Genomic DNA, 21,398 nt, shown 5'->3' on the forward strand with positions numbered 1-21,398 from the left:
CTTGTCTGCCATAGAAAAATTAGTGGATGCATCTGCCAACACTGGGGTTAGTTTCAGTCCTGGGAATAAATTAAAATCTTGGTTTTAATTTAAAAAAATGGTTTCCAGCCCTCCTAGTTGCAGAGAAAAGTCTTGGACATGTGACCTGTAGGGTTGCCAGGTGTCTGGTTTTGAACCGGACAGTCCAGTATTTGAGCTTTCTGTTCGGGAAACAAAGTGAGAAAATATAAATGTCCGGTATTTTCTAGATAAGATGTAATGTAGATTGTGATGTCATGTCAAGTGTGTCCGGTATTTTTGTTGAAACCATCTGGCAACCCTAGTGACCTGAGGACAACACAAGGCTAAGAAATCCAAATCTCACCATGCTGCTGTTGCTGTCAATGGGATTGCATAGGGGCAGCTGATTAGAATTTCCCAAACATTCCTGTTAATGCCATGTAAGTTGTCACTGTTGCTTGCCTTGATGGCATTGACAGATGCAGGCTTTACTGGTGACAGCTGCAAGGATGAGCAGTGGATCAGAAATAGTCTGTAGCACAAAAGATGGGCTGAAGGAATAGGGGGATAGGAAGTCTTTTTTCTGAAATAAATAAAACCTGTCCTGCCAGATCACACCAGGCTTTACACTCCTGCCCTCTCCCAAAGAACTATCAATCTAAGGCGAAATGTGGTGGGGAAGGGTGTAGGCAGTTATTGACGAGCATAAGGCGGTAGCAAGGACAGAGGTGGGGTTTAAAAAAGGACTCCAAGGAGGAGAGAAGCAGACAATGGGCAGATGAAGACAGGGAGACTGTGCCAGGCAGAGGGAGCAGCATGACGGGAAGCAAGAAGCAGAAATGGGAAAAGAAGTTGAAGCAGGAAGGCAAGAGGCTTGGGGAGTAGGAGAAATTCACGGATTCTTAGATTCCAAGGCCAGAAGGAACCACTGAGAGGATTCAGCCTGACCACCTGTGTAACACAGGCTGGAGAACTTCCCAAAACAATTCTTTAGAGCAGATCTTTTAGAAAAACACCCAGTCTTGCTTTCAAAATTGTCTGTGATGGAGAACTCTCCACGACTCTCAGTAAGTTATTCCAAGGGTTAATTACTCTCACGCTTTAAAAAAAGATGCCTTATTTCTAGTCTGATTTGTTAAGCTTGAATTTCCAGCTATTGACAGAGCCCTGCGAGAATGCAAAACTGGTATTTGCATCTGCAAAAATGGTCTGTGGATATCTGCAAATTTGCAGGGTTCTAAATACAAGATGTGTTTCTGCATCTTTTACAGTCAAAGCCTCCCATCCTGTCAGCATGGCCTAATTCTTTGTTCCTAGATGTACACATTACAATTAGCCACATTAAAATACATGTTGTTGGCTTGTGCTCAGTTTACCAAGCAATCTACAATGCTCTGTATCGGTCACCGGTCCTTTTAATGATTTGTCACGTTCCCAGTTTTTGTGATATCTGCAAACGTTATCAGGGATGATTTTGTGTTTTATTCCTGGTCATTAATAAAAATGTTAAGTAGCATAGGATCAAAAACTGATCCCTGCTGGACCCTGCTGCAAAAAACCTGTTCCATTATGATTCCCTATTTATAATTACATTTGGACTTCCAACATGCCAGTCATCTGAAGAAGTGGGCGGTGCCCACGAAAGCTCATGATACCATCTACACGTGTTGTTAGTCTTTAAAGTGCTACCAGACTATTTGTTGTTTTTTAAGTTTTTTCTGTTACAGACTAACTCGGGTACTCCTCTGAAACTTTTCTACATTTGGTTACTTCTCAGTAAGCCAGATTTTAATCCATTTAACGTGGGCAGTGTTAATTTTATATCTTTCTAATCTTTTAATCAAAAGAGGGTGCAAGACTAGGTCAAATGCTTTACAGAAGTCTAAGTCTGTTACATCAACATTATTACAGGTTGAACCTCTCTAGTTCTGCACTCTCTGGTCCGGCAACATCTGTGATCCGGCATGATTTTAGTTGGTTGGATGTCCACTTATCATGAGTGTGGAAAGTTTCCTGCAGTTTCGTAAAGTTTGTTTACAGCCAGCAATCCTGGCGCTCAGTGTTCTGTGCTGTTTTTTAAAGCTCCGATTTACAATTAAATGTCTTCTAAGAGCCCAGCAAGCAGGGGAAGTGTTGGTATTGCTGCTAGACAATATTGACCTCCTGTGGTTTGGCAAATTCTCTGGTTCATCATCGGTCAAGTCCCAAGGGTGCTGAACTAGAGAGGTTCAACATGTATTTTTATCATCCAAATTTGTAATTCCATTAAAATATCAAGCTAGTTAACTAGGTTTTATTTCCCATAAACCCATGTTGACTGGCATTAATGATAGAACCTTCCTTTTATTCATCATTAATAAAGTCTCATATAGCCACTCCATTATCTGGCTCCCGGTCAATGTCAGACGGACAGTCCAGAAATTACCTGGGATACACCTTTAACCAATTTTAATTACGGACACAACATTAGCTTTCTTTCAGTCATGTAGAACTTCTCCGGGATACCAAGACGTATTGAAAATCAACATTAACAGTCCTTAGTCAGCACTTTTAAAAATGGTTGGATGCAAATTATCCAGACCTGCTGATTTTAAAAAGTATGACTTTAATAGCTGATATATAACATCCTCTGGAAATACTAGTGAGCTAGAAAGTGTTTTATCATGTTAAATATTTCCCATATATATGGTACACATCTGCTTTAGCTATATTGTTTTGATACATTTCCATCTAATAATGGACTAATAACAGTGTTGGGATTTTTTTTTGTTCCTAACTTACTTAAAAAACAGCTCCTTATTATCCTTAACTCTCTGGCCACTTCTTGTGTCCCTTTGCTTCCCTTAACAATTTTCTACAATTCCTATCTTCTGATTTATATTTATTACTATCAGCTTCCCATTTCTTTTACATATATAAAAGTCTTTATAGCTGCCTTCTACTTTCCTCTACACCATGTTGGTTTTTTTAACCAATACATCCTTCTTTCTCGATCATGAGAAGTGAGACTTGAGTCTTGAGTGGAGCTGGATTATGCAAGTAGTGCTTGGGTTGTAATTTGTATTTGTAATTAACTACAATTTTTATTTATAATTGCCTGTCAGTATTTTCTTGGAACCAAACTTGCCATGTATTTTTTTTTCTATAGAAATGTTTTGTGGTCTTTCTTTGCCCCTCCCCCACTTTTTGTTTTGTCTTTGACTCGGATTTCTTTTTCCCAGCAGCAAGAACTGTGTCACACCACGTTTCGGGTGACAGTTAATCCCAATGCATATATGTACACACACACAAATACCCCACTTCCATTTCAGTTCTGTGCCTCAAATCCTGCCAGCTGCAGGTGCTTAATTAACTGTGGGTTTTTTTTAAAAAAATTGGCAGCAGCTGGGAACATTGATAGTTCTGAGCTGCTGAGCAATCCAAGCAGAAATAATAGCACACAAATATTTTAATACAATGGGGCTCAGAAATGCTAAATGCATCATGGATACACTGTAGAGTAGAACTTTCTCTGAGCACAAAAGGCCTCTTCTGAAGAGGTGGCCATGCCCAGCACAGGAACAGCAAGGCCCTCTTTCTGCATTCCAGTGGGAGTCAGTGAGACACAAGATCAGACCCTTTCTAGGGTGCGTTTATTTCTGGAAAAACCCATGTTTTAAACAGAAGTGCTAGTGTGGGCACTGCCATCGCACAGCCTTGGCAGGGCTGCATGCCTCCTGCTGCACCTTCAGCGGGAGCAGAGATTGGGAGGAGCCACGGGTCTCTCTCCGATCCTTTTCAGACATCCTGCGGGGGTGGACCACTAGGAGGACCGCTGGAGCTGCGTGCAGAAGCTCAGATCTGACAGCTGTGAAGAAGAGGCAGGGCTGTACTGTATACAACTCGGATTCTTTCCTGAGGCTGCTTTCTAGTGTCTGGCTTCTACTGTCCAGCACTGCACTGTGCAGGGGGTCAGACTAGAGCAGTGGTCTCCAACCTTTTTACACCCAAGATCACTTTTTAAATGACAGACCAAGCCAAGATCTAGCGCCCCACCCCTTCCTTGAAGCCCCGCCCTCTCTCTTCTCCTCCTCTCCATCACTTGTTATCCCCAATCCTTATACTGCTACTTTAAAAAAAATTCCCACCATTCCTCGCAGCTACTCACCTGTGCTGTTGCTCGGTGAGTAGCTGCTCCTCAAATGAGGAAATCTAATGTAAATATACTGCGCAGGCGCGCAGTTCAGAGAGGGCTCAAGAGCTACTCTTAGAGCCTCCGAGATCTACCGGTAGATCGCGATCTACTGGTTGGTGACCACGGGACTAGATGATCATAATGGTCCCTTCTGACCTTAAAGTCTATGAGTCGATGCACGGGAATCACCTAAGTTTGGGTGTTAATTCACACCTTTGGGATTTGTAGGAAAGTCTCTACATCTACATTGCATCCCTCTTGCGCAAAAGCCTATGCAAATGAAGCATGGGTTAGCCTATTGCTGTGCTTCATTTGCATAATTAATTAGGGGCCGTTTTTACGGAAGAGGCTTTTGCACAAGAGCCATTCTTCCTGAAAAAATGAGGAAGAACAGTTCTTGCGCGCGGGGGGGGGGGGGTTTGCGTAAAAAGGAACTGCGTGGACTGCTCCTTTTAGCGCAAAAGCCTCTTGCACAAAAACGGCCCCTAATTAATTATGCAAATGAAGCATGGCAATATGCTAATCCACACTTAATTTGCATAGGCTTTTGCATAAGAGGGATGCAATGTAGACGTAGCCTCTGTCTGTGGATGCTTATTTTGAAGTGTGTCCTGTTTTGATAACAAAAGGGGTGAATTAAAACGGATTTGCTTATTTTGGTGCAAGCTTGGTGCAAGGACTCTAGCTGAGCAACAGAGCGCGGACTTCTCCCAAAGTTTGGGTGAGTTTGGCTCTAGGATTGTCAGATGTTGCCCTTCCGCAGGGGCGTTGTGAGTGTCTCTCTAAAGTGTTTTTTGCCCACGTTATGTTAGGGGCAAACTTAGCATTGAAGTAAATCGACCTGTGTTGTAATCAGAGTGAGGGGCAGAGGAGAAAAGTGGGGAGGGGGAGAGAGAGAGAGAGAAAGAAAGACTGCTGGAAAAGAAGAGAGAAAAAGAAGGACAGAAGAGAGGTGACCAAGTGGAAGGGACAAAAAATAACGACAGGGAAGACTTTTTGGAGGAATTATTAACTAATGAGATAATTAACCCTACACACCTCGCTAGCTCCTTTCAGCTAAGGATCACAAACAATAATTAAACTCCACCACATCCCTATGCGGAAGGTTTTCGGGTTACTGAGCATCCGGGCAGTGTTCTAACTGACGGAGATGTTTGCTCTCTGGGCATGGCAGACACTTGGGTGGTATTGCAGGAGGGGACAGAGTTTCTCCTAGATATTGATGGCCCCAAAGGATTTCTTGTAATCTCTTGAGACGGAAAAGATCTAGGAATTGCTACGGGCAACTGGGGCTGGACTGAGGTGGGGCTAGAAGATAATCTAGGGCGGCTCATGCTGCTGTGTGAATTTAGTGCTGTTGGCCTCCTCTTAAGTACAGGTTTGCTCACCTCATCCCAGAGAAAACTGCATCAACATTGGGCCCGATCCTGGAGCTCTTCTTTAGGTAATACCTGCTCTTTGATTTCACTGGGACTCCTGTCCCTGCAAAGTCTGAATTGCTGTAGTGAACTCATGAGCTGCAAAGCTGCAATTAACCACAGGGATGTAACAGATTTTCCATCTCTTGATGCCACCTGGATGAGAAGAGGTGATCCAGAAGAGATGCTCTCATCAAATGTGAGATATTGGACTCAATGCCTTGGTAACTGGACGGAAGTCTAGGAGCTCACATGGACAGCACTTGAATCACTCAACGCTATGGAAAGTCAGCTTCTTCCAGTACAGTCTGCACATGCCTGAGAGGAACCCTGGTACTTTGGCTCTAAACATACAGGCTTCTACTTAAGCTAGCCTAGAGGTCCTGAAATTGATACTAGTCACAGGCAGTGTTCCCTGTAAGCTGTGTGCTTTTGCGGCCTCTCAGGAGACATTCCAATGCTGCCCAGCTGATTAGCAGAGCGCCCACGGCTAGATTTTTGTTTCTCCTGGTGGTGCACATTCACACCTGCTTTGGTGCACATAACAAAAATTATTCTGCACACCGATGGAAAATAATCTGCCCGTGGATGGAAAAGATTAGAGGGAACATTGCTCGCAGAACCCATTTGATTTCTACAGGCCAGCTACTGGGGCACTAGATCACCCATTTACTCAAACACAAAGCCAGCACAGTGCTTAATGGCTAAAGAGTGCAGCATGCCGAGATGCAAAAATCAATGAACTCTGGACAAGTTTGGAAGTGAACTTTGAGTCAGTTCTGAATGCCGCCTCTAGGTGACAAGGCCGTGAAAATGACTCAAGACCTCAACGAGAGAAATTAATGCTGCGGAACGAGATTTCGCCTTGCCACAAGTGGTTTTAAGCCAGCTGGACAGGCATCAGCTTACACCAGCAGAGAATTTGGCCCTGTGACTGTTTTCTTCAGAACGGCAATTAATAGGAAATGTGATGGAAGAATGTAGCGTAACAAATGGGATTGATTGCTGGCCCTCGTTGAAATGAAAAGGTATCACCTTTTAAACAGATGGAAAGAAAATACTTTTTTTTATGCAACACATAATAAACCTGCTGTGGGAGACAAATGGAGGCAAGGAGTTAATTAAGAAGACTTGGACATCTGCGTGGATAACATGTATTTACACGTGCTGGGGTAATAAAATCTAGCCACTCTGAGGCTTCAGGTCAGAAGCTGTCTGGGGTCAGGAGGAAATTACTTCACTGTGGGATGGTATTGCATTCTGGGGTATCAGCCCCTACGAGCTTACAGAACTAGGGCAGCACTGTGAAAGTGTGTTACCATCCCATGAAAAAAAAAGAGCTGTAGAAATATAAAACCAGGGTGGATAAAAATCAATGATTTTTTTAAAATAAAAAAATCAGAATTTTTAATTTAAATCAGTTTTTTTCCTAAAAAAATTGATTTAAATATAATTGTAATTAAGATACATAATAGCTCAAAGATATCTCATCATGGAATAGGGATTATAAATTCTAATTCTATAGTATGGAACAGTATAATCATGTAATGTTTAGGGAAAGTTTTGTAAACGAGTTCCAATAGTTCATGGATCAGGGACTGACTCTTATGGGGTTCCAGAGGCTTCTGTACAGATTATTTAGATTAATCTTTCTATCTAGCCAATGGGACTCAGTGCTCAGTCGAAATGATACCATCAGAGTGTCAGCCGACGGTCAGGGCAGTGTGTGTGTGTGTGTGTGTGCTGAGAAAAGGTTTAACGTCCTTGACTTTCCTGCTAGGACCGGGGTCCCATTGTGGAGGGCAGCCAACAGGCTGACAGACGCCCCAGAGTTTATAGGAAGAGCTTATTACATCTCAGATTTTAGCTGCTAGGATACAGGATCCCTTTGCAGCGGGCAGTCTAGGGAAGACTGAGAGATGCCCCAACGGATCTGTCACCTGGGAGTGACACGATCCAAAACGCCCAAGCTCTTCCTATACCTGTCCCTTATGACCGGCTGAAGTTCTTTTAAATTGTGCTTGGTTCTGTTACAGCAACTGAAGGAGTCAGGTTAAAAACTTAAACAGTTACAGGTTTATTAAAAAGCCTTATAAAAGCATATGGTTACAATGGCTATTGCTCTCTTTCTTAACTGCTAGCAAATATAGATCTTAAAAATGGTTACAAAGAAAATAAAGATAGAAACTAGAAATAATGGTACCAAGTGACAGCTTAATCTTTAAAGAGCTCTAAGTCTATGTGTGCACTTAAGACAAAGGACCACATCCAGGTACAAGTTTACCCCTTTCTGTGCCTCTCGACTCCAGCGTGTCAGGCCAGGGCCGGTCCCTCAATTCCTAGGAAAGACGAATACGAGGTGGGCGTCCCCGTGGAACCTCGGGATGTCAAACACCTAACCCGACCAGCAGATAGATGGTAGATTGACACTCAGAGTAAATGTGCTGCTGGACCCATCTTTATACCCCTGGGGGCCCGTATCTTCTTTCTTATCTTAAGATGCCGAATTGTACTGGTCCGTTTTGTGGCGCCAGTTCTTACAAGCAAGTTTCAAATAATTTACACTTGTAAGAGAGGAAGATAGCTAAATTAGGAGTGCCGGATATTCTTTGCTGGGCGGGAGATTCCTCCCCCCGCGGATGGCTGTGTGTTCGTATCAATATGGGTTTTAGTCAAGGGCACTCCTCGGCAGCCTCTTGGTCAGCAATTGGCATATCTCTGTTTACAGCCATTCACGGTCACTGAGCCTGCATATCCAGGCAAGCAAAAATGTATGTTACAAGGGGGGTTCCTGTCTGGCTACACAGAGATGCTTAGTTATGCAGTTCTCAAACTGTGGATTTGTGTCTCCAGAGATAACATGCTTGTTAAGAGCAAAAATGGTTTTAAATAAATAAATATATAGAGGTGAGAAATAGCAGACCTCGACCCTCGGGTCCCTCTGTAAATGTGTGTACACAGAGTCAATCCCTTCTCTCTCTCTCTCTCTCTCTCTCTACACTGCACACTTACTTTGAAATAAGCTATGCAATTTGCATAGTGCAAATAGCGTAGCTTATTTGGAGGTAATTTGATGCAGTCAACAAAGCGCCAAATTTCTAAATGAAGCACTGTTTCTGCAAGTCCTTTAACCCTCTTGGAACGAGGGTTACAGGGACACCAGAATAGCACGCCCTTTATTTTGAAATATATTTTGAAATAATGGGCGCGTTTAAAGACTCAGAATTGCTATTTTGGGAAACTTCCAGTATCTCAAAATAGCCCCGCTGTGTAGACGCAAAAAAAAGTGCAAAGTTTCAAAAAGTTCAGTGAACAGAAGGTTGCTGGGAGGGGACGAGCTCTGAACAAGGAGAAGAAGTCTGGAGCTAAATATGAGGAGGGTGGGACAGGCAGCAGAAACTAAGAAGTGAAGCTGTTTGAGAAGCATATTCCAGAAGTCTCGAGGAGTTTCTGAGTGTAGCCTTCATTGGTTTGAGCTCTACCACACTATTCTCTCACTGGAATGCACTTTTATGTAGAAAACCATGATTGAATCCAGTCTTCCTGACTAGTGATTTCAATCAAACTCACCCTTTGCTCTGATCGTTATTTCTTATCGTAAAGCTGTTTGGTTCCTTTGCTTTCTAGATCCTGGCTCCGCCAGCAGCATGTCCAGTCAGGCGTCACTGGCGAGCTACTTGAATGGGAATAAGAAGCCGTTAGGTCAGTACAAGGTCGTCTGTCTGGGTTGCTTGGCATGGGCCCCGGGGCAGGGTGAGTGGCATGGGAAGGCTTTTGGTGTTTCCTATCTCCTTGTACTAGGCTGGGAACAATCTAGGTTAGTGAGGAGCGGTGTTCCCTGAAAGCTGGGCGCTTGTGTGGCCGCTGAGGAGAGAGTCAAATGCTGCCTGGCTGATTGGCAGAGCACCCACAGCCAGGTTTGTGTTCCTAGTGGAGGTGCACATCCGCCTCAGTGAACAGAAAAATTTTATTCTGCACATGGATGGAAAAAATCTGCACATAGATGGAAGATTAGCGGGAATATTGGTGAGGAGCAAACGAAACACCAGGGCTTGGGTTGCCCATTCCAGCAAGAGACTCTCACTCTGCTCCAGTTGACCCAAAGCCCTCCCCCCAACCCTGTAGCCTCTTCCAGTGGGTCCCAAGATCCTGCTTTCCCGGGAAAGCCAATCATGTCCCCAGCAAGTGCAACCACCACCAGGTGGATTTGAGCCTATGTCCTCAGGAGCTTAGCATAGCAGCCTCTACCCTCTGAGCTAAAAGCCAGCTGGCTCCCAGCCCATGCTGTACGGGTCTCTTGGTCTTATCTGTTGCTGTGGTCTAGGTGCCACTTCATCAGACAGTGACCCACACTAGGGCTATGTCTAGACTACGGGGAAGATTCGAAAGAGGATATGCAAATTCGGTGGGAATTTGCATATCTTCCAATCTCACTTTCGAAAGCAGAGCTTTCAAAAGTGAAAGTAGTTTAGAGGCGGCTTTCTTTGGCATCCCCCCCACCTTTGTCGGAAAGCCGCTTTTCCTCAAAAAATGGGGTTTACACGGCTTTTCAACAAAGGGGGGGTTCACCAAAAAAGCCACCTTTAAACTACTTTCCCACAGAATTTGCATATCCTCTTTCGAATCTTCCCCGTAGTCTAGACAAACCCTAGGTGTGTGGGTTACACGAGCAGTACCCAAGTGTCCTTGGGGGCCTCAGGGGGCTGCCACCAGTCCTCGTCCTGCTTCATTTCCCCATGGGCAGGAGACGCTTGCCTAGAGATTGGCTAATGGAGTTGCTGAGGGCTCATTGCTTGGCTGCTTTTCCAGATTTCACCTGGGAGGTGAAGGCCAACGACCGAGCCTATCACAAGCAGTTCAAGAAGAAAGCCGCCTTCTGCCTGACCAGGGAGAAGTACGCGGTGAGTCACCTGGCCCAGGCTTCGTTTTTGGCTGCTTGCGTCTCACTGATTTCCCATCCGGAGCCGCTTGGCCGTGGCCTGTGAGGAGGGCCGGGGCTGAGCAGGCAGGTCTCCAGAGAGGCTGACTGGAAGCGTGGCTTCCGCAAGGGCCCAGTGCAGCACGAGGAGGGTGGGACCGGCCTTGTGTTCACGAGGCACTGTCCAGAGCATATTGGCCCATTGCAATGCCTCCTAGAGGGAGCTGTGGCTTTGTGGGCTTGAGAGAGCCACGAGACTTGTGCGTGGAGTCCAGCAGGGACCTGACAGTGCTCCCTGGTAAAGGCAGGCTCCCGTCGCTCCGCTGGGCATTACACGTCCCCCTTTGCGCCTGGGCCCCTGCGTGTCTACTGCTCGGCCTGTCTCCTCAGCTCGGCAACATCTGCCTTTAGCTCTGGAGGGCCCCAGTTCAGCCTCTGGCGTCAGCCACAAGGCCAGCTGGACGGGCCCTCCCCTGAGGAAGGATGGAAGATGGGCTGATAAGCCCAGAGGCTCAAAGGTATTTAGGCTCTTGATTGCCATTGATTTCAAGGGGGTTTAGGCACCTGGGTCATGAGGAGTGAGGGGTTGATTCTTAATTGCCCTTCCCCTGCGCTCCCTGGGTGCAAAGCAGGGGTGGAATGGTCCCCCTGTGACATGGTCGGGCTTGGCATTGGTGCAAAAGATGAGGCAGGTTTGCAGAGCCGAGGTGGGGGTGAGGGTGAGGAACTCTGCTTCTATGGTACACTCTAGTCCTTAGTGGAGACTCCTGGCACCTCCTGGCCCAGTAGCCCCCCTGCAGGGCAAATCTGGCCTTTGGCTTGGAAGAAGGGGATGCCTCATCGGGATGGCCTTTGCCCTGTGAGATCCCAGTGGGTGGCAGGAAACCCTCCTTTGCCCCAACCCTACTTCTGGCCCATCCCGAGAGAGCCTACAATGTCAGTTTTTAAAATGCTCCTTCCAGGATAACGCCATCCGGACAGCCAAGTACAATGTCCTGACCTTCCTGCCGCTCAACCTCTACGAGCAGTTCCACCGCCTGGCCAACCTCTACTTCCTCTTCGTTATCCTCTTGCAGGTGAGATCTCGCTGGGGGAGGCGGGCAGGTGCTAGTCCAGCCAAGCCAGCGCCCCAAGATGGGCACAGGGTGACTCTGTAATGAAGGAGCTGTGACCACTTGGGCCAGGTCTATACTAGACCTGGAAGGTTGGCTTAGGGTACATAACACTAGCTATAGAAACAACATAGCTAGGGTTGACATATCTTAAATTGAGCTTTGTGCCATCTCCACAGTCGGAGAAAACTCTCCAGTCGACTTCCCTTACTCCTTGTGAATTGAGGAGTACTGGTGCCCTCCGGAGTGCCCTCAGCGTTTGACTGAGCTGGTCCTTACTAGACCTGCTAAATCAAACGCCAGATGATCGATCTCCGACACCAGAAGTATAGATATGGCCTTGCGTTCAATGAGCAAGAAATAATACTCTCCTGTTAAAGTCCTTCATTTGCATTACACCAGGCTTTGCTTTGTTTGGTGAGGTACTTAATTATTGGGGTGCATGCAATGCAAATGCTTGCTCTTACGCTATAATGGACTGCTAACCCATTGGGCTTTGCATGCATCAGTTCAAATCCCATCCTTATTGCCTGTTTATGGAGGTTGGACTGGATGGTCTCTTCCAACCCTAGGCTTCTATGATAATAGGGTACAGCTAGGGGAAACCAATGCCTGCAACATCCCACCCGTTTTTCGTGGAGTTTAAACACATCCCTTTGAATTCCACTAACCTGGAAATGACCTGGCCTGGCTCCCAGGTGTGAGTGTATCAGTTCTCAGCTGATGCCTGGCCCTTGGCCAGACCTGGCATGTTACTTACCAACCCCACGCTCCAGGTAGACAAGCCCTTTGCCTGATGTCCTGTGAGTGGGGAAGGAAGATCTTTAAGCTAAACTGCAATGAGCTGAACTGAAAGCAAAATAAAAGCCGCTGGGCAGGAGCCCAAAGGGCTGGGAGTCAAACTGGAGCCATGTCTGCCACATCCAGTGCATTGATTTCCTTTTGCTAGCCTGCTCCCAGACGGCCCCCGGCAATGGGCTCCCATAGGAGGCCAGGTGGGGGAGTTACCTCAACTCTGCCGCCCCTCAAGGAAGGGTCAGTGCCTTGGGCGGGGGTGACGGCTGTGTCTGGTACCCCCCCCCCCCCAGTGATGTCGTGTTCCTCCCATTTCAGACCATTCCAGAAATCTCCACCCTGCCCTGGTTCACCCTCCTGCTGCCCCTCAGCTGCCTCCTCCTCATCAGAGGCCTGCGGGACCTGATCGATGACATTGTGAGTATCCGTTCAGTGTCCAGAGCTGGAAATCCAGGAAGGGGCCTAGGGTTGGCATGGCTGGAGAGGCCATGCCTGGGCCTATCTATCACCATCCCTTTGGAGGAGACGGAGTAACTGGCCCCTTCTCTTCTGGCCTCTCCATGATTAACCCACTCGCTTCTCCTGCTCTTCGGGGTCCCTGCCAAGGGCTGTGCTCTTAGATCCACAGACGTACCGACGGGGCCTCTTCCTCCCAGCGCACTGTGCATGCCTGCGTGGACCACGAGAGCCTCTGTCTGGGCGGACTGTCAAAATCAGATGTTGCCAGCCCAGTGCCAAATGTGAACTCCTGGCTCATGGTCACAATTTTACAGCGTCACCGATGGTCCCGTTAGACGCTCCAGTCTATCTTGCCGCCCAGGCAAACTGGACTTAGCAATAAACGGTCACTTTACGCCAAAAAATCATGAACTGTTTGGGCTGCTTCCAGTCCCAAGAGACCCGTCACTTACCTCAGATCAGTGGGTCCCCCGGAACTCACTCCAAAGACAGTGCCTGGAGCCCATCCTGTAATCAACCATCTAAACGTTTATTAACGAGGAGAGAGAAATAAGAGAGTTATTTGCTGATTTGAGCAAGCAAACATATGCCCAGAAGAATTGCAGACTAAAGGGACAGAGTTGTAGTGACCGGTCACTTCAAAGTGTCTTTCAAGCGTGGACCCACAGGGAGCTGCTGGGGATCTCTGGCTTGTTGGCGTCTTTGGCCCCATCAGCGTTCAAACAGCAAAAGAGATGGAAAATGGTCTTGGGCCTTTGTTTTATTTCCATCATCCAGCCTCCAAATCCATAGGACGAGCTTCCTTGGACGCAGCGTTGCCAAGGGCTATTCATCAGTTCTCTATATTGCGATGTTCCTCGATGGAGCATCTCCTTTTGATAGCTCTTCTGGCTGCCCGGGGAGGAGTGGAGATGAACACTCTTCCCTCTGAGTTCGCTGGTTTAGAGCAAAACTTGTCAAAGTTATTAAGCAAAACATACGTGTTTCCTAGTAGCCCGGAATCCAGCCATGACAGATTGGATTGGGGCCTGCAGCAATGTACAGACCTTCGATAGGATTGTAACACTGTTACGTAGCTCTAAGATGAACACTTAGGGTGTGTCTAGACTAGGCTCCCATGTAAACTAGTTTACCCGCCATAGTCAATGAAGCGGGGATTTAAATAATCCCTGCGTCATAAAATAAAAATGGCCGCCACGCTGTGCCGACAATCAGCTAATCTGGCATAGCACAGCAGTCTAGACGCGGATCGGTTGACAAGGGAAGCGTTTCATGAGGCATAAGGGAGCAGTTGACAAAGGCTTCCATGTCGACCGATCTGCGTCTAGACTGCCGTGCTGTGCCGGATCAGCTGATTGTCGGCACAGCATGGCGGCCATTTGTATTTTAATGAAGCGGGGATTATTTAAATCCCCGCTTCATTGACTATGTCGGGTAAACTAGTTTACATGGCTCCGTCGACGGAGCCACGTAGTCTAGACACACCCTTATTGTGAGTCGCACGAAGTGAACTAGTCCGACCTCCTGCTGTGCAATTGTCAGGTCTTGGCTAATGCCTGCAGCCTGGCCACGAGCTGTCACACCTTGCTGGGAGCCGGAGCTCCTGGACAGGAATGTTTTCCCTGGCGAATGGGGAAGCACCGCATGGCCTGTCTGTGTCTTTTCTCCTTTTCCTGCAGGCCCGACATCGGAGTGACTGGGTGATCAACAGCACGCCCTGCGAAATCTTGGTGGGGAAAAGGTTAGGGGCCTCAAGAAAGCTCCGGCTGGAAACTAGAGATGAAAACTCTCTTTCTGCCACCACGTTCTCCTCCCAGCTGTGCTTGAAGACGCGGCGGGTGGGGGGGTGGTTCTGGGCTGTAGGCTGAGCTCAGAGGGTTCCCCCGTTTAGCAGCTGTGCTCAGGGAAGTGGTTGTGTTGCAGCTCCCCCGCACAGAGACGCCTCCCTGCAGCCTGGGGCAGGCCTCCTTTGCTCCATCCTTGGCGTTAACTCATCCCAGCCCCGCCCAGAAGTGGGATCTGAGCTCTCCACGTGACCCTCCCTCTGTCCTAAGGGAGCGTTTCCTTTCCCCGGGCCGAGTTGGATGCCCAAAGGGGGCGCTGCAGAGTGACATCCTGCCTTGAAGTTGCTCCTGTCTGGAGCAGGAAGGGCGCAGAAGGGACTGAAACGTCCCATCTGAGCCCTGGTCATTAATGGCCAATTGGCACTGCCGTCGATGACTGCCTGCTAGGCACTGGGGGGAGGGGGGCTCATGGCCCCACGTTGGCAGGCTCGCCGGGGTGCAAGGATTTGGACGGGCCACAGAGACTGAGGGCCCCGGAGGTCAGGGCGAGGTGCCGGGGAGGTGGTAGTGAAACTTACTCTGAGCTGCCCTGGCCTCGTGGAGGGAGGCCTCTAGGGCTGTCGGCTCGGTCCCAGTGACCCGGGCCAGCCCTCTGAGCTGCTCCTTCTTCTCTGGCAGCTTTCGCTGGCAGAAATGGCGGGACATCTGTGTCGGGGACATCGTCTGCCTGCGCAAGGACAGCGTCGTCCCGGTGAGCCTGCCCTGCCTGGTGGGCCGGGCCCCTCTCTCAGAGGTCCTGCGGGGGCGTGGGAAGGAGGGGGCCTCGGCGGGAAACCTCTCTGAGGCCCTGTCTCTTTGGGTTGCTTTGAAAGGCCGACCTGCTGCTGCTGTCCAGCTCGGAGCCCAGCAGCCTGTGCTACGTGGAGACGGCCGACATCGATGGGTAAGGAGAGGGAGGCGCTGCAGCCACCGGCTGGGACCAGAGACGCCTTGGCCAACATCCTGACGCCTCCGTATCTGGGGGCCCGGCTGGGGGCACTTTGGGCCTGGGTTTGAGAGGTGGGGTGGGCGCTGCCCCGAGGGATTCTGAAGAGGGGCACCCCAAATTCAAAATGGGGTGTGTTGCCTCTGCAAAGCGGGGGTTACAACGTCCGTCAGCCCCCTCCCTGCGTACCCCCCCTTCTCCTGGCTAAGCAGGGGCCGTGTATCCTGCCCGGCCTCTTCCCTTTGTACGTCTTTTCCCCTGGCGGGGTGAAGGAATGGGCCCGAACCAGGCTGGGCTCAGTTGGGGAGCAGGCAAGGCTGGCCTGCCACACTTTGGCACCTGAGGCAGGGACCTCAAATGTCGCCCCCCTCCCCCCGCAGTCTGGCCCTTGAGGCGGCCGCCTCAGGTCACCTCATGGTCAGGCCAGCCCTGGGAGCAGGAGCCATACGGCAGCAGCCTCAGGGACTGTGGAACCAGCCATGTCTGCCTTACACAGGGCAGGCCGGCGTGGGACTTACGGGGGCGGGAAGAGCCAGAGAGGAGGGGCCCAGATGAGAGACGCTACCTGAGCCTGGCTGGTCTCTGGACGAGGCTCCGGGCTGGAGAGGGAGGCCCAAGCAGTAGGGCTGGCCTCCAGTGTTCCCTCTAATCACTTCCATTCATGTGTGGAATACATTGTGGCTGTGTCTACACTGGCATGAATTTCCGGAACTGCTTAAAACGGAATACTATTCCGTTTTCAGTTTTCCCGGAAAAGGAGCGTCTACATTGGCAGGCTGCTTTTCCTGAAAAGCCCTTTTTCTGGAAAAGCATCTGTGGCCAATGTAGACGCGCTTTTCCAGAAAAGAGCCCCGAGCGTCATTTTCGCGATCGGGGCTTTTTTCCGGAAAAGCCTACTGGGCTGTCTACACTGGCCCTTTTCCGGAAGAGTGTTCCGGAATAAGGACTTATGCCCGAGCGGGAGCAGAATAGTTTTTCCGGAATAGCGGCTGATTTTGTACAGTAGAGCGTCGTTGCTTTTCCGGAAATTCAAGGGCCAGTGTAGACAGCTCGCAGCTTATTCCAGAAAAGCGGCTGATTTTCCGGAATAAGTGGCCCAGTGTAGACACAGCCTGTATGTGTGCCGCAGCACGTGAGGGTATGTCTCCGCTACAGTGGCACTTCGCATTAACTCTGTAGTGTAGACATACCCTGAGTGTGCACCACCAACAGGAACACAAACCCAGCCGTGCGGGAATTGCCCAGGGCCAAACAGGAACGGCTGTTGCTCAGTGTGACTGTAACTGTGCGAGTGTCTGTGCCACCGGTATCTGCAGCCTTCCCCGGCCGGCCAGCCCACCTGCAAACCTGCCCCTCAGCCCTGTGCCAGAGCCCTTCCTGGGACACCCCCGCAACCCTGGTCTCACTGTTGCAGCATCCGCAGCCTGGCCTCAGAGACGCATTGTCTCTCTGGGCCTTGGTTCCCCGTCTGTAAAATGGGAATAAGGATCCTTGCTCCCCCCTCCCCACCTCCAGGCTGTCTGGTGCATTTAGAGGGTAAGTTCTTTGGGGCAGGGACTGTGATCTCAGCTGGGGCTTTTAGATGCTACCGTAAGGCACCTGCAGCGCAGTAATTACTAGCACTTCCCTCGCCCGCTTCTCCAGCCATAGCACAATAGGGCAGTGGTTCTCAGCCAGGGGCATGTGTACCCCTGGGGGTTCATAGAGGTCTTCCAGTGGGTACATCAATGCATATTTGCCTAGTGTTACACAAGGCCACGTAAAAGGCACCAGCTAAGTCAGTACGAACTATACGACGACTTGTTAATACTGCTCTCTATGCGCTACTCTGAGATGTAAGTACAATATTCATATTCCACTGGATTTATTTGATAATGATAAGGGAAACATGAGAAAACAAGCCCTTTTTTTCAGTGATAGAATGCTGTAACGCTGCACTGCGTGTAGAGGGGGTAGCTGGGTTAGTCTGTATCACCAAAACGAACGTGGAGTCCTGGGGCACCTTAACACATGTCATAAATGTGTTAATAAATGTAACACATGTCATACATTGAATAAGCGTGTCAATCGTTAAGGTGCCCCAGGACTGGGGCACCTTAACACATATCATAAATGTGTTAATAAATGTAACACATGTCATACATTGAATAAGCGTGTCAGTCGTTAAGGTGCCCCAGGACTCCCCGTTGCTTTGGCTGCATTTTTATGTCTGATTTTGTAAGCAAGGCGTTTTCAAGCAAGGTGAAACTTGGGATATGTGAGACAAATCCGGCTCCAGCCAGGGGCCCAGTAGTCTGGAAAGATCAAGAGCCCCTGCAATAGGGGAGTGGTCACTGCCTCCCCTGCTTTTCAGAGAACCATAGACCTGGAAGGACTCCTGAGAGGTCATCAAGTCCAGTCCCCGGCCCTCATGGCAGGACCAAGCACCATCTAGATCAGTGGTCCCCAGCACGGTGCCTGCGGGCGCCATGGAGCCCACGGGGGCATTCGTGTGCGCCCGCCAAGTGCTCGGGGCTGGCCTGGCCCTGGGCACGTGGCGCACGCATGGTGCTGGAGCCGGCCCCGGGAGCGCCGTGAATTGGCCGCCAGCGCTCTGGGCACGCGGCGCTTGGAGGAGGCGCTGGCCCCGGGTGCGTGGCACTTGGGGGGGAGCTCCGGCCCCGGGCGCGCGGCACTTGCGGGGAGCTCCGGCCCCGGGCGTGCGGCGCTTGGAGGGGGGGAGCGCCGGCCCCAGGCGCGCGGCGCTTGGAGGGAGGGCGCGGCGGCCCTGGGCGCGTGGCACTTGGGGGTGGGGCGCTGGCCCCGGGCGCGCGGCGCTTGGAGGGAGGGAAACCGGCCTCAGGCGCGCGGCTCTTGGAGGTGGCCCCGCCCCCGGGCGCGCTGATATGGGGGGGCCCCACCCCCAGGCGCGCGGCTATGGGGGGTCCCGCCCCCTGGCGCCCAGCGGGCGAACGGCCACACCCCCTGGCGCCCGGCAACCTCCAAAGGTTGGGGACCACTGATCTAGATCAAGTGTCTGTCTAACCTGCTCTTAAAAATCTCTCGTGTCCCCTCTCAGTCTTCTCTCTTCCAAACTAAACAAGCCCAATTGTTTCAATCTTCCCTCCTAGCTCCTGTTCTCTAGACCTTGAATCATTCTTGTTGCGCTTCTCTGGGCCCTCTCCAATGTTTCCACATCCTTCCTGAAATGTGGTGCCCAGACCTGGACACAAGACTCCAGCTGAGGCCCAGTCAGCGCGGAGCAGGGCGGAAGAACGACTCCTCGGGTCTCGCTCGCAACACTCCTGCTAACGCAGCCCAGAGTGGCGTTAACTGGGTTTTTGTTTGCATTCGTCTCACACTCTTGATGATTATTTAGCTCGTGGCCCACTCTGATCCCGAGATCATTTCCCTTGGGACTGTTTCAGCTCTGTTCTCCTTTTCAGGGAAACCAACCTGAAGTTCAGACAGGCCCTCCTGGCCACGCACCAGGAGCTGGTGAATGAGGCGAGCATGGCTGCCTTTGACGGTGAGTATCCCACAGGAGACAGGACACGTGCTCCCCCCCCCCCCCCGGACCTTCCAGCCCTGCTGGTGCTAGGAGCCGTGGGCAGGAAGAGCAAAGCTCGGCTGTGCCGGAGACAGAATCTTTTCTGCAGCTGGTGCGAGTCCAGGGGATGAGTCCCCTGGGGCCTGAGGGCTGCTCCAGACCGGCCCACCTCGCCTGCTGCAATCCAGACACCGCGCAGGGGGGATAGTTACTTAAGCACCCTGCCACCATGAAACACCCACAGCCTGTGTGTCTTCCCGGAGCAGAGCGAAAGCCCGAGAGGTGGCTGCTGTCGCGCAGGGCGAAAGGCGCGGCTGGGGGGGTGCAGATGCCACGGACAGTATAACCCCCCCGAGAGACTAGAACTGAAAAACTGCCGACCTGCTGTGGGAGGCCAGATTCACTCCTCTTGGTGCCAGGGGGTGGGAGCTGGTGGAGCCAGGCAGTGGTCCCATTGCTGCCTGGCCTTGAGGCTGCAAGGGCTATATTGTGCAGCCCCCGCCCCGGCCAGCTCTGCACCCCGAGGGCTCCGCCTGGCTCCCTGCAGGCCCCTTCCCAGAAGAGGGGCTCTCAGGCTGCGGTGAAGGAACCAGCTAGATTCCAGACTAGAGAGACACAAGGGGAGGTCATGGTGGGCGTTGTGCCCCTCGGACTGCTCTGCCTGCGGTGAATTTACAGCAGCATAACCGAGATCAGACTTGGACTCCAACACGATACATTGCGTATTGGGGTCAAAACAGTCAACCCCTGCTTTGTGGGCGGCAGGCGAAAGCCCAGCTGGGGAAAGCCCCCGCCCCTTCCGCCTGAAGCCCCGCCCCTGGGGCCAAGCCCCACCCATTTCCCCCTGGACTTAGGTCTGTGTTTTCAGGAGTTGTCCTCAGCCATGTCCCCAGGTCCTTGCTCCTCATTCTTGCCCACAGCGCAGCCAAGACCGTCAATGGCTCGTGAGGGTCAGGACTCCGCGGGTTCTGTTCCCAGCTGCTCCACTCCCGGGTGGCCTCAGTGTGACCCGCGAGACAATGCCGAGGACCCCAAAGCTGGGGCTCTGCGGATGAAGGGGTTAATGCAGTGGTCCCCAACCTTTAGAGGCTCCCAGGCACCCGGGAGGTGGGGCCACTCGTGCGCCGGGCGCCCGGGGGCGGGGCTGCGCGTCCGGGGGCACGCCAGGGGACTGGGATTCCCTTGCACCCGGCGCCGGCGTGTGCCCTAGGGCCGAGACTGGGGCCCCCTGAGCTCCTTGTGCCATGGGCCCGGGGCTGGCACTGCTGCCCAAGCCACGTGCCTGGGGCTGGCACCGGCGCCGCTCGAGCACCGCACACCTGAGCGCCCGCATGTGCCCCGGGGCTGGGGCCGCCTGAGCGCCGCCCACCCAGCGCCAGTGCGTGTCGCGCGCCTGGGGCCGGCGCCTCCCATGCGCCGGGGGCGGGGCCGGCCCAGGTTGTCGGTGGGTGCCCACGAATGCCCCGGCGGGCGCCATGGCGCCTGCAGGCACCGCGTTGGGGACCACTGGGTTCATGTCTGACCAGTGCTTTGATGCCTAAGGCCTGCCCGTGAGATCACTGGGGCTAGCTCATGCTCCCATGTCCCAGCACCCCCCCCAACTGCCACCCCTTGGTACAGGCCCTCCTGCAGCTGGTCCCTGGGCCAGTCCCTTCTCTCCCCAGCCTGACTTTCTTCCAAAGCCCGTGCTCAGGCAGGGGTTGGGTGGAGGGGGAGGCTGTTCCCCAGAAAGCCCAGGCGTGATGCAGACCGTCCTTGCCGTCTGGGTCCCAGGGAAAGTGACCTGCGAGGAGCCCAACAGCCGCATGCACAGCTTCATCGGCACACTGGAGTGGAGGGGCCAGAAGTACTCGCTGGACAGCGAGAAGATCTTGCTGCGCGGCTGCCGGATACGCAACACCGAGGTCTGCTACGGCCTCGTCATCTATGCGGGTGAGTGCCAGCGGCTTGCGCAGCCCCCAGCGCCACCCTGCCCAGCCCCTGGAGGGGGCAGGGACAAAAGGGCAGAGAGACACAATGGGCCAGCTGGGGTAAATCAGCCCTAGCACCATTGAAATGCGTTCAGCAGAGCTCCCTTGAAGGCAGCCGGCCAAAGGCACTGCCAGGGTGTATGCTGCTCACTGGATGGGCCCGAGAGGCCTAGTTCTCTCCCGCAGTTATTTAGCTTAATTGGCTGGGGCAGCACAGAGCTGTAGATGGGTCCCTGGCTTCCTGTGAAGCCCCA

General features: G+C 51.5%; 1 protein-coding gene across 3 annotated transcripts in view; it reads left to right on the forward strand.

The window, feature by feature from the left end:
- ATP8B3 (ATPase phospholipid transporting 8B3) overlaps positions 1 to 21,398 on the forward strand; it is a 70,189-nt gene that overhangs the window by 17,075 nt on the left and 31,716 nt on the right. For all 3 annotated transcript variants that reach the window (XM_075903242.1, XM_075903241.1, XM_075903240.1), the window contains exons 2-10: positions 9,220 to 9,294; positions 10,402 to 10,493; positions 11,473 to 11,586; positions 12,736 to 12,834; positions 14,556 to 14,617; positions 15,339 to 15,411; positions 15,533 to 15,603; positions 19,071 to 19,153; positions 20,948 to 21,106. In XM_075903242.1, the coding sequence (XP_075759357.1) occupies positions 9,240 to 9,294; positions 10,402 to 10,493; positions 11,473 to 11,586; positions 12,736 to 12,834; positions 14,556 to 14,617; positions 15,339 to 15,411; positions 15,533 to 15,603; positions 19,071 to 19,153; positions 20,948 to 21,106 (808 nt within the window). In that variant the 5' untranslated portion in view covers positions 9,220 to 9,239. The remainder of the gene's footprint in view (positions 1 to 9,219; positions 9,295 to 10,401; positions 10,494 to 11,472; positions 11,587 to 12,735; positions 12,835 to 14,555; positions 14,618 to 15,338; positions 15,412 to 15,532; positions 15,604 to 19,070; positions 19,154 to 20,947; positions 21,107 to 21,398) is intronic.

The sequence above is a fragment of the Pelodiscus sinensis genome, chromosome 19 (assembly GCF_049634645.1).
Source record: "Pelodiscus sinensis isolate JC-2024 chromosome 19, ASM4963464v1, whole genome shotgun sequence".
Classification (NCBI taxonomy): Eukaryota; Metazoa; Chordata; order Testudines; family Trionychidae; genus Pelodiscus; species Pelodiscus sinensis.